This window comes from Candoia aspera, chromosome 11 (assembly GCF_035149785.1).
Source record: "Candoia aspera isolate rCanAsp1 chromosome 11, rCanAsp1.hap2, whole genome shotgun sequence".
NCBI classification, from domain to species: Eukaryota; Metazoa; Chordata; class Lepidosauria; order Squamata; family Boidae; genus Candoia; species Candoia aspera.
The window spans coordinates 18,615,020-18,626,950 of NC_086163.1; the positions used below are offsets into that span (position 1 = coordinate 18,615,020).

The following is an 11,931-nucleotide window of genomic DNA, read 5'->3' on the forward strand; positions in this document are numbered from 1 at the left end:
AACAATGCAAATGGTTCATCTACAACCACAAAAAAAGAAAAAAAAATCAGGAAAAAGAGTAAACAGTGATTTAGTTAGGTAGGCTTAAGTGCAGAAACATCCTGGAAATGAACGATTTTTTTTTAAAGAAAATACAACTTTATTACTTTAAAACCACAATCCTATGCATGTCTACTTAACAGTAAACTTTGTAGGAATCAATGAAATATGCAGGTAAATCTGATTAAGGGGACTGTATCTGGGTTGTCATAAATCAGATGTTTCCTAATTGCAATATCAGTATGGGATAAGCTTTGTGTTTGTTGCTGATAGTTTTGATCAATTTCTTGACGCCGTCTGCTTGCAGATAGACTATTATTGTCGGCTGGACTGCCTACAGAAAAACAAATTTAAAAAGGAGCACGAGTCATTTGAAACCATGGAGAATGTAAACAGGCTGCTGCTTGAAAATGTCCTCCCAGCTCATGTGGCTGCCCATTTTATTGGGGACAAATTAAATGAGGTACAGAAGAGTTAACTGTGATGCTACATAGCAGATGTTTGGTTGAAGGTGCCTGTAGGACCATGATATTCATTAGGGGTAATGATTAGGGGAGTGGAATGGTAAAGAGTATGTATTATGTATTATAGTAATTATTTTTTGTGAGCCAGTTGCAACGAGATTTCATTTTAATGTGCACCTTGGTGTATAGTGGAATGACAATAAAAGTTTATTCTATTCTACTCTACTCTCCTCTCCTCTCCTCTACTCTACTCTACTTGTACATTTGTACTTGGTCATTCCCTGAAGTTGCCCTCAAAGAGTTTAAGAAGAAAGCAGTAGAATCCTAGATATTAGTCGAAAACCCATTCTCAATGGCTGGTTCATACAACACATTCAGCCTGGCTTCTTGATTAGATCACCATGACTATGTTTAGGCATTATAGTAAGTCATAAGCCATGTTTTACAGGCCACAGGGCCTGGATTCACACAGTATGCAAAGCCAAAACTGAGTAAATCCCTGTAGGGTTATTGAAGTATCATCACATCCACCCTGTGGATCCTTAGCCATTTAGAGCTCTTTTGAGAGAGATGGTGTATGGATAAAATTCATCATAATGTGGAGAACTCCAAGCTTTGTAGGAATAATATTAATAATAATAAACCTTTAGGGAGTTAATTCTCAAGGGCTCATTAAGTATTAGACATACTCAGAGGTGACAAAAGAGGCACCACAAAAGATTGGAGAAAATGGTAAATGAGAGAAATATTGGAAGAAATATTGGCTGGCTGTCCGACACAATGGAAGAGTAACACCCCTTAATGCAGCTTGGTGTGGCAAGTTCCCGTATAGAGCTATCTCAGTGCAGGGCCTAATTTTTGAGTAGTGCAATTTCAGTAGACTAAACAGAGAGGAACTGTGTGGGTCATTGTGGCCTTAGTTAACAGAGAAGGGGGTAGAGCATTAAGTTGAAAGCAGTTGCTCAGTTAATGATACTATGAACCTCTTACTACATATCCCTCAGGACTGGTATCATCAATCTTATGACTGCGTCTGTGTCATGTTTGCCTCGGTTCCTGACTTCAAGGTATTCTACACGGAGTGCGATGTCAACAAGGAAGGTCTGGAATGTCTTCGGCTCCTGAATGAGATCATTGCTGATTTTGATGAGGTATTTCATTATCTACCTTGGCTTTTCCAATCCTCTGCGTCTCTGTTTCTCAACCTTGGCAGCTTGAAGATGTGTGGACTTCAACTCCCAGAATTCCTCAGCCAGCATGCTGGCCAGGGAATTCTGGGAGTTGAAGTCCACACATCTTCAAGTTGCTAAGGTTGAGAAACACTGCTCTGGGTATAGAGATTTATTTGCCCTACTTGAGAAACCAGATGAATATTCTTCCCTCCCAAATATTTAGCATGTATGAAAGTATTTATTTATTTGTGTGATTTATCCATGCCTCAGTCTTAATAGACTCCATCTGAACCAGATGTTAATGAAATGAGATCCAACTCCTATGTAGGGTTTTGGAAGCTGGTGGATGATGGGTATGGCTCAAATCTTGTCTGAACTGGGAAAACTAGCAGGATCAGGCCTTGTTAGTAATTGGATAGGACACTACCAGGGACATACCAGAGTTGTAGACTGGACTGGAAAGTTGAAAAAGAGCCAGTTTGGTCTAGTGGTGAAGGCACCAGGCTAGAAACCAGGAGACCGTGAGCTCTAGTCCTGCCTTAGGCATGAAAGCCGGCTGGGTGACCCTGGGCCAGTCACTCTCTCTCAGCCCAACTCACCTCACAGGTTTGTTGTTGTGGGGAAAATAGGAGGAGGAAGGAGTATTAGGTATGTTCCCCACCTTGAGTTATTTATCAAAATAATAAAGGCGGGATTAAAAAATCTAAAAAAAATACCTGTCTGGAGGGAAGAAGACATTGCTGTATTGATGCCAAGAAAAGTACATGGGTGTGTCAGTGAGGTCACCAGGAGTCATGTTTGATTGAAAGTGTTTATTATTATTTTTTGTACTGACAAATTTTAAAGAAGGAATTGGTTGGGGATAGTGGGAGGGAAGGACCCTAACTCATTTGTACCACATAATGTTTGCATTGTATTGAGCCAGAGGATCGTATTTTATTACTATAGCTGGATGACATTCATTTTGAACTTGTTGCTTTCAGTTACTGAAAAGTGACAAATTAAAAAGCATGGCTTGTTCATGAGCATTCTGAGCATTTAAAGTATATAGAATACCTCAGAATATGCAGACTGATCACATGCATTCCGTACTTAGATACCTGTAAAATAAACCATGACCATTTTTAATTGTCATATTTTATTTTACAGACATCTAATAATAGACTATCTGTAATAAAAAATACGACAAATAAACATAAATAAATATATCTGTAAAATAATTGAAAATATTAGACTGAATTAAGTGCCTACAGAAGCTCGGTTACCTGAGTTGGCTAATTTTTCTGGAAAATCTAGCCTTTCATGCAACCATAATATGAGAGAGAATCAAGTCCTGAATATTGTTTAGAATAGAAGAAGAGAAGAGAATACTTGATTGGCCAAGTAGGATTAGCCATACAAGGAATTTGACTTTGGTGCAAGAGCTCTCAATATATTTACATAACATCAAAAAATAAACAATAGTGAGGTAATAATGTTATTTACTAAAACTACACAATCAAGAAAAAAAAATGAAGACATTTATTTTCTTTTTTCCCCTCAAATAGCTGCTGCTAAAGCCTAAATTTAGTGGAGTTGAAAAAATCAAAACCATTGGGAGCACATATATGGCGGCATCCGGACTCTGTGTTGTACCAGGTCAAGAGAATAATCTGGTAGGTCTTTTTTGAAGTGTCAATTCCTTAGAAACACTGCCTTAGAACATTAAATATTTTCATATTTAAGGAAAAAAGACCCGCCTAGATTTCCGCTGACTTTCGCTTTGACCCTAGGATACATCAGAAGGTTCTTGGTATTTCTGTAAGATGCTTAAGTTCAGTGACCAAGTGTCCTGGAGTTCGTGCCTGGTAGCAGAATAGACATTCAACAGAGCAAGTTAAAACTCTCAAATATTTTGCATAGCATTTTATGTGTCTGGCAAATGCGGGGGACATCTGGATTATATTGTCCAAAGTGCTTAAAAATCAGCAATAGCTATACAATCCAGAAGTGCATTATTTATACCAGTAGTGCTAAAGATATTCTTGGCTAAACGTTACACACAGCTTTTATTTGGAGTCCAACTGGTAATGCATAGCTCTTTTAATTCCTTGGAGAAGATACAGCCAGAATTTTTAAGGAATCTATTCCGTGGCATAGTATGTGCTCAATGGGGGGGGGGGGCTGGACCAATCCAAGTGGAGAGCTCTGAATGGAGATGTATTTTCTCCTAAGTTGCTGCTTTTCCATGTGGGTTTCAGCTTTTGACTTTTGTGGATCATTCTGAATCATCTTGAAGATGATCTCCTGCACAGAAATTGCAATGGCGTGGGTTATCATAAGATGTGTTTTTGACGAAGGGTAGACCATGTGGCAGTGCTTAAGCAGTGCATTAATCCTGCATGCACTGAGATTTTGCCCTGAAGCGAAGGGACCATTGAATCCCCAACCTGTGTTCCGTTGTACTGCTGCTTTTACAAAGATGTCATTACATTTTGTAACTCATAGTTTAGTAAAATTTTAATAAAATTTCCAGGCCGTTCAGATTTTTTTTATATAGTTTTTTATATACATTTTTTTTTATATAGTCGCTGCCTGCTTTTGTTTTTGGAATGTAGCAAAATTCCGACTTATTGTTTGTACAGCATGTCGTGATTGGATCATATTGTGAGTTCAACGGTGCCTGCATTTATTTTTGTTGATATTAGTATGCATTGGTTGTTGTCTGTTTGAGGAATTCTGGTTGTTGACCGCCATAATGTTTTGCTGTTTGCTTCTCTTCCCACCATCTGTTTAGGATCAAGAAAAACTGTGTGCTCAAATTGGCATCATGGTGGAATTTGCAATGGCCTTGATGACCAAACTAGATGGCATCAACCGGCATTCGTTCAACAATTTCCGTCTCCGTGTTGGTAAGTTTGGGAAGAGGTGGGCTTCTCCCAAACCTCAAGGATGGTGCACTATTTTTCTTAGGGTTACACTGATAGTTTTCTTCCAAGTTTGGATCCAACTGTGTATGCTTTTTATCAATCATCTATTTTCTCCTTCACCATATTGTCCACGCAGGCATAAATCATGGGCCGGTAGTAGCTGGTGTGATTGGTGCTCGCAAACCCCAGTATGATATTTGGGGAAACACTGTCAATGTTGCCAGCAGGATGGAGACTACTGGAGAACTTGGGAAAATCCAGGTAAAGTAAGAAGGGAAGTTTTGGATGAACTTTGATTTACACAAAATAATGAAATGTAATTCTGTTAGAGCTTCCCCTTTCCGCCCAAACACACAGTTTGTATTGTTTTGTTTATTTGAGACCCTTAATAAAGTATATCATTGATCCTGGGACTGGTCTTTGATGTCAACATCTTCAGGGATCCACAGCTCATCAGGTGTCTAGGAATAATTTACAGAACTTCTCCTACATGCTCTTCTTGCTGTCCTTTGTCTTCACCTGCTCTCTCCAAAAGCATAAGCAGAGAGAGTATCAAGAAAGAAATGCAGTGGCCTAAATCTTATCTCTTCTTTCTGGGCAGACAGAGAAGGCAGACAAATCGCCAATAGCAGGAGTACCCTCCTTCTGCCAAGGAGAATCACAAACCTTCCTGTCCAAGACAGAGATAAATTTAGCAAAGCCATGTGGCTCTTAACTACTGGAAGATACTGTTATTCTTTGCCACAGCTGTTGTGTCTATGATCTGTCTAATACAGCGTTGCTCAACCCTGTCAACTTTCAGATGTGTGGACTTCAACTCAGAGAATTCCCCAGCCAAGCTGGCTGGGGAATTCTGGGAGTTGAAGTCCACACATCTGAAAGTTAACAAGGTTGAGCAACACTGGTCTATTATTTAGCGTGACCATGCTGGTAAATATAAGTGATTTTATAAGTTGTTCCAGGAGCTTCAGCAAAGAAGCATGATCCAAAATCAGTCAAATGTTCATTGAGGATTTTGAATGGTCTCTCAACTTCTGTTTGTTTCATGCACAGGTTACAGAAGAGACATGCAAAATATTAGAGAGTTTGGGATATGCCTGTGAATGCCGAGGACTTATTAATGTCAAGGGAAAGGGAGAATTGATTACTTACTTTGTCTGCACCGATACAGCCAAATCCCAAGGGTTTTGACTTGAACAAGAAGACGCTGAGCAATTATGGTCAAAATACCCTGTTGGGCTTTGCTTTTATTTTAAGCAACTTTCTTTCAGTGAGGCCTGAAAATTTTTACTCCTTCAGTAAAGGAGTTTATCAGTGCTGGCATTTTGTATCTCCAGAGAAGAGCGCCGGAGGTTCTTGAAAGAAGTTTACAGTTGGGTCTACCCCTCTATCTGATGCCAATTCTTTTTTCCTGCCACAGAGGACATGGAATTCCTTTCCTGCATGCTTTTTTGGTTCAAATGCCCTGCTTCTCTGCCTTATCCTTGCCTTTTCATGTGGATAATTTGATGATCGCTATAGCACTGCCTTGAGCAAAAAGCAGACTACAGTAGACAAGATTGGAGCCTGGTCATTGGACATCCTTTTCTGTGGAACTGCCATCTGCACACCAAGCATGCACTCTGCCATTAAACTGTGGCTCCTCCTCTCATGATACACCACAGGCCATCCTCAGACCTGTTGTCGATCCCACAAAATTGCACTCTTCAGTTTTCTCTTCAGCTAAAATCTCAAGATGCAAAAATATTTTTCTTGCAGTCCTTCTATACTATCACAAAATAAATTAGACCTGTCTGCTTTCATCACTACTTACCTCTTCCTGTTCTGCAAGGAACAGCATAAGGAGGAACTTCCCCAGCTGATGCAGATGTGGAAATTCCTGTACTGTCAGTGTAAAATTCAGGATATTTCTTATTCAGCAACCCTACTTATATAAATCATAGTCAATTTCTACTACAGCTTTGCTACTAATACTAAAATAGGATGATGCATGATCCCTAAAATGGATTATGGTGTAGAAAAGCTATCAAGCCATTTTCTTTTTTTCTGTTTCCTGTTAGAAATATCCTCATACAGTAGTTTTGAGTGGTGTAGAGCATTATGGATGATGTCTGTACTTCATTGGCAGCTTCTGCTCAAACACTGCACAGTAAGTAAAACTGTCCATACAATACTGCTGAATTTTATCTTATACAGGTTTGCAACAAAAATGAACAAGAAGCAGGCCAACTACCATGTCTGTGCCAAACTTGTCTATGCCTCTTCCTATACCAATTATTATTATTCATCTGTATTCTTATTTCAAAGTATGATTCTGCTTTTTGTATCTGTTAGGAATTCTGAAAAATACTGTACATTTTTAAATAGGCCGTTTTAAAGTATTACTGATCTTTACCATCAGCTGAAGATAGGCATTGACTGTGTGTTGCAACCCAACAAAATTTAAGAGAACTATGATGCATTTCAGGATGCTAGACATGAAATAAAGTGTCTGAAAGAGTCCCTAGCAATGCTACCTTATCTACAAATTACAATTTCTTTTAGATGGAACTATGGAATTAGATATAAAACTGCAAAGAGTGTTTTGCTTGGCACTTCTGATATTATGCAAAATTAGGGCAGCCAATGGAAAGAAAAGTATCTGCTTGTGCATAAACCCTAGAATAAGCAGAAACAAAGGACAGCATTTATCTAAGATTATATCCAAAGTACTAGTGAGTTATGTTGGCTAGTACTGTTAACAACTGTATTTTGCTTTGTGATTATATTTCTGCTAGATACATTTGTGTAAATGAATGCATTTTAGACGTAAAGGATATGAACTTGAAGAATTTGGAGCGTTCTCTAGAGTGAATCTATTAATGAGACCTGATCTTACTATTTTAAAAAGTTTCAGACTGCAGTTCAATTGACTGCAAATCTTTTCACCCTGCTAAGCCCTGTGTGCACCCTTGTTTGTGTCCATTATAATTACTGTGTAATTAACATGTGGAGGATGAATTACCTATGTTTCATGATGGGAACAAATTTCTAGTGAGGTCTTACTATAGATATAGGACTTTTAGAAAGTCTTAGGTGACTAGGGTAGATCATGTTAGAGAGTAGTAAGACAGGGTAGTCCTGGGTGGTATTAAACAGAAGGTTGTGTAACTGTCTTTTTGTAATAACTGCAAGTTAATGTGAATTATTACTTTTAATTTCTTTTTTATTGTACATTGAGTACATGTTTGGTTTTTAAAATAAAATGGCAGAAGTTAGAACGTTTTGGTTCAAAAGTTCCATATTGTCTAACATTTGCAATCATTACATTTGGCACCTGCTCTCAAATGTGTACCAAAACAGAAACTTTTGTGAAATCAATTATTTTCTATTTTGCATTATATTGCAATCCAAGGCAACTGGTCTAAGCTACGTTGCTTCCACTTTTACATTTTCTGTATTAAAAGTTTCATGTTATTTGGTTTTATTTTCTCTGTCACTTGTATAGAAATATACCTAAGAGCCACACTGCAAATACCCCTAGTCTCTGCAATATGACAGCTGTTGAGAATGGGGACAGAATTAAAGGGTAGACAGTCCACTCACCACACGTAAAACCTTTCAGATCTGCTCTTCTGATGGGTGGGGCCTTTCTCATAGCTACTCATGCCATTGTTACCTCATGGTTGGATTATTACAGGGCACTTCCTGAAGAACTCTTGGAAGCTTCAGCTGTCCCAGAATGCAGAAACATGAGCATTGATGGGCTCCGCTATGCCCGTGCAACACCTTTGTGTGTAAGCTGAATTGGTTGCCAGTTGGTTTATGGGTCCAGTTCAAGGTGCTGGTTATGACGTGTATACATCATAGGGCCTACCTCTTCTGGATTGCCTATCCCTTGTAATGCCTGCCTGTCCTAGGTTTTCTGATAGCGTTGGCTTCCTTGGGGCCCCTCCAACTGACCAATGTCTTCTAGTGAGACCCAGGAGGTGGACCTTCTCTGTGTGGCCCCTGTCCTATGGAACAATCTTCCCCCAAAGAACTGCATCACTTCCACCTTGCCCATTATCAAGTACTTTTTAAATATCTGGTTTTTCTTGTGGGCCTTGAGTTAGATGGATAGTTGGGCTGTGAGGAATTTTGACCGAGGGTAGGCAGGTGTTGCTGCCTAGATGGACACTGTTTTTATTGCTGGATAAAATTTCATTTTGTATTTATTACTGTTTTAATTTTGTAAAGCTGCCCAGAGTCACCTGGAATAGGTGGCCACAGATGATGATGATGATCTGTAACAACAGCTACTAGTAGTAAGAAATATTCAAATGTCACCCCATTCTAAACAAATTGTATTATAGAGGAAGCTATCTGTCTACTGCTGAAGATGTTCCTCTGTAATTCTTGATGGTTTGCAACTGAATCTCCGAACAAATTCTACTGCCAAAGCAGCATACGTAATGTGATGTGAAATTCTGGTCTCTAGTGACACTCTTCAGCAAAGGATCGTTACCTTGTCGTGGTGCTGGAGCTTGAGCACCTCAATGATGCCATGAGCTAAACCGTGAAGGGCCACCCAAGACGGGAAGGTCATGACAGAGAGGTCAGACTAAATGCGATCCCTGGGGAAGGTAATGGCAATCCACCCCAGTATTCTTGCCGTGAAAACTAAATGGATCAGTACAACCAGAGATATGTCGGTATACCATCGGAAGATGAGACCCCCAGGTCGGAAGATGGTCAAAATGCTACTGGGGAGGAACAGAGGATGAGCTCAACTAGCCCCAGACGTGATGACGCAGCTAGCTCAAAGCTGAAAGGACGGCTAGCGGCCGACGGTGCTGGTGGTGAACGGCGAATCCGATGTTCTAAGGATCAACACACCATCGGAACCTGGAATGTAAGATCTATGAGCCAGGGCAAATTGGATGTGGTTATTGGTGAGATGTCAAGATTAAAGATAGACATTCTGGGCGTCAGTGAACTGAAATGGACTGGAATGGGCCACTTCACATCAAATGACCATCAGATCTACTACTGCGGACAAGAGGACCACAGAAGAAATGGAGTAGCCTTCATAATTAATAGTAAAGTGGCTAAAGCAGTGCTTGGATACAACCCAAAAAACGACAGAATGATCTCAATTCGAATTCAGGGCAAGCCATCTAACATCACAGTGATCCAAATATACGCCCCAACCACAAATGCTGAAGAAGCTGAAGTAGAGCAGTTCTATGAGGATCTGCAGCACCTACTGGACAACACACCTAAAAGAGATGTTATTTTCATCACAGGAGACTGGAATGCTAAGGTGGGCAGTCAAATGACACCTCGAATTACAGGTAAGTATGGCCTGGGAGAACAAAACGAAGCAGGACATAGGCTGATAGAATTTTGCCAAGACAATTCACTCTGCATAACAAACACTCTCTTCCAACAACCTAAGAGACGGCTTTATACATGGACTTCACCAGATGGACAACACCGAAATCAGATTGATTACATCCTTTGCAGCCAAAGGTGGCGGACATCTGTACAGTCGGTAAAAACAAGGCCTGGAGCTGACTGTAGTTCAGATCACGAACTTCTTCTTGCACAATTTAGGATCAGACTAAAGAGATTAGGGAAGACCCACAGATCAGCTAGATATGAGCTCACTAATATTCCTAAGGAATATGCAGTGGAGGTAAAGAATCGATTTAAGGGACTGGACTTAGTAGATAGGGTCCCGGAAGAACTCTGGACAGAAGTTGGCAGCATTGTTCAGGAGGCGGCAACAAAATACATCCCAAAGAAAGAGAAAACCAAGAAGGCAAAATGGCTGTCTGCTGAGACACTAGAAGTAGCCCAAGAAAGAAGGAAAGCAAAAGGCAACAGTGATAGGGGGAGATATGCCCAATTAAATGCAAAATTCCAGAGGTTAGCCAGAAGAGATAAGGAATTATTTTTAAACAAGCAATGCGCGGAAGTGGAAGAAGACAATAGAATAGGAAGGACAAGAGACCTCTTCCAGAAAATTAGAAACATTGGAGGTAAATTCCAGGCAAAAATGGGTATGATCAAAAACAAAGATGGCAAGGACCTAACAGAAGAAGAAGAGATCAAGAAAAGGTGGCAAGAATATACAGAAAACCTGTATAGGAAGGATAACAATATCGGGGATAGCTTTGACGGTGTGGTCGGTGAGCTAGAGCCAGACATCCTGAAGAGTGAGGTTGAGTGGGCCTTAAGAAGCATTGCTAATAACAAGGCAGCAGGAGACGACGGCATCCCAGCTGAACTGTTCAAAATCTTGCAAGATGATGCTGTCAAGGTAATGCATGCTATATGCCAGCAAATTTGGAAAACACAAGAATGGCCATCAGACTGGAAAAAATCAACTTATATCCCCATACCAAAAAAGGGAAACACTAAAGAATGTTCAAACTATCGAACAGTGGCACTCATTTCACATGCCAGTAAGGTAATGCTCAAGATCCTTCAAGGTAGACTTCAGCAGTTCATGGAGCGAGAATTGCCAGATGTACAAGCTGGGTTTAGAAAAGGCAGAGGAACTAGAGACCAAATTGCCAATATCCGCTGGATAATGGAAAAAGCCAGGGAGTTTCAGAAAAACATCTATTTCTGTTTTATTGACTATTCTAAAGCCTTTGACTGTGTGGACCATAACAAATTGTGGCAAGTTCTTAGTGGTATGGGGATACCAAGTCATCTTGTATGCCTCCTGAAGAATCTGTATAACGACCAAGTAGCAACAGTAAGAACAGACCACGGAACAACAGACTGGTTTAAGATTGGGAAAGGAGTACGGCAGGGCTGTATACTCTCACCCTACCTATTCAACTTGTATGCAGAACACATCATGCGACAAGCTGGCCTTGAGGAATCCAAGGCTGGAGTTAAAATCTCTGGAAGAAACATTAACAATCTCAGATATGCAGATGATACCACTTTGATGGCTGAAAGTGAAGAGGAACTGAGGAGCCTTATGATGAAGGTGAAAGAAGAAAGTGCAAAAGCTGGTTTGCAGCTAAACCTCAAAAAAACCAAGATTATGGCAACCAGCTTGATTGATAACTGGCAAATAGAGGGAGAAAATGTAGAGGCAGTGAAAGACTTTGTATTTCTAGGTGCGAAGATTACTGCAGATGCTGACTGCAGTCAGGAAATCAGAAGACGCTTAATCCTTGGAAGAAGAGCAATGACAAATCTCGATAAAATAGTTAAGAGCAGAGACATCACACTGACAACAAAGGCCCGCATAGTTAAAGCAATGGTGTTCCCTGTAGTAACATATGGCTGCGAGAGCTGGACCATCAGGAAGGCTGAGAGAAGGAAGATCGATGCTTTTGAACTGTGGTGTTGGAGGAAAAT

At 40.1% G+C, this 11,931-nt stretch overlaps 1 protein-coding gene across 1 annotated transcript in view; it reads left to right on the plus strand.

Annotated features, from left to right (window-relative positions):
* The window catches only part of ADCY7 (adenylate cyclase 7), a 39,881-nt gene extending 31,837 nt beyond the window's left edge, over window positions 1-8,044 (plus strand). The window contains exons 22-27 of the mRNA XM_063312744.1: window positions 347-502; window positions 1,508-1,654; window positions 3,223-3,330; window positions 4,452-4,566; window positions 4,721-4,845; window positions 5,638-8,044. Of these exons, the coding sequence (XP_063168814.1) occupies window positions 347-502; window positions 1,508-1,654; window positions 3,223-3,330; window positions 4,452-4,566; window positions 4,721-4,845; window positions 5,638-5,775 (789 nt within the window). The 3' untranslated portion in view covers window positions 5,776-8,044. The remainder of the gene's footprint in view (window positions 1-346; window positions 503-1,507; window positions 1,655-3,222; window positions 3,331-4,451; window positions 4,567-4,720; window positions 4,846-5,637) is intronic.
* The last annotated feature ends 3,887 nt before the right edge of the window (window positions 8,045-11,931 follow it).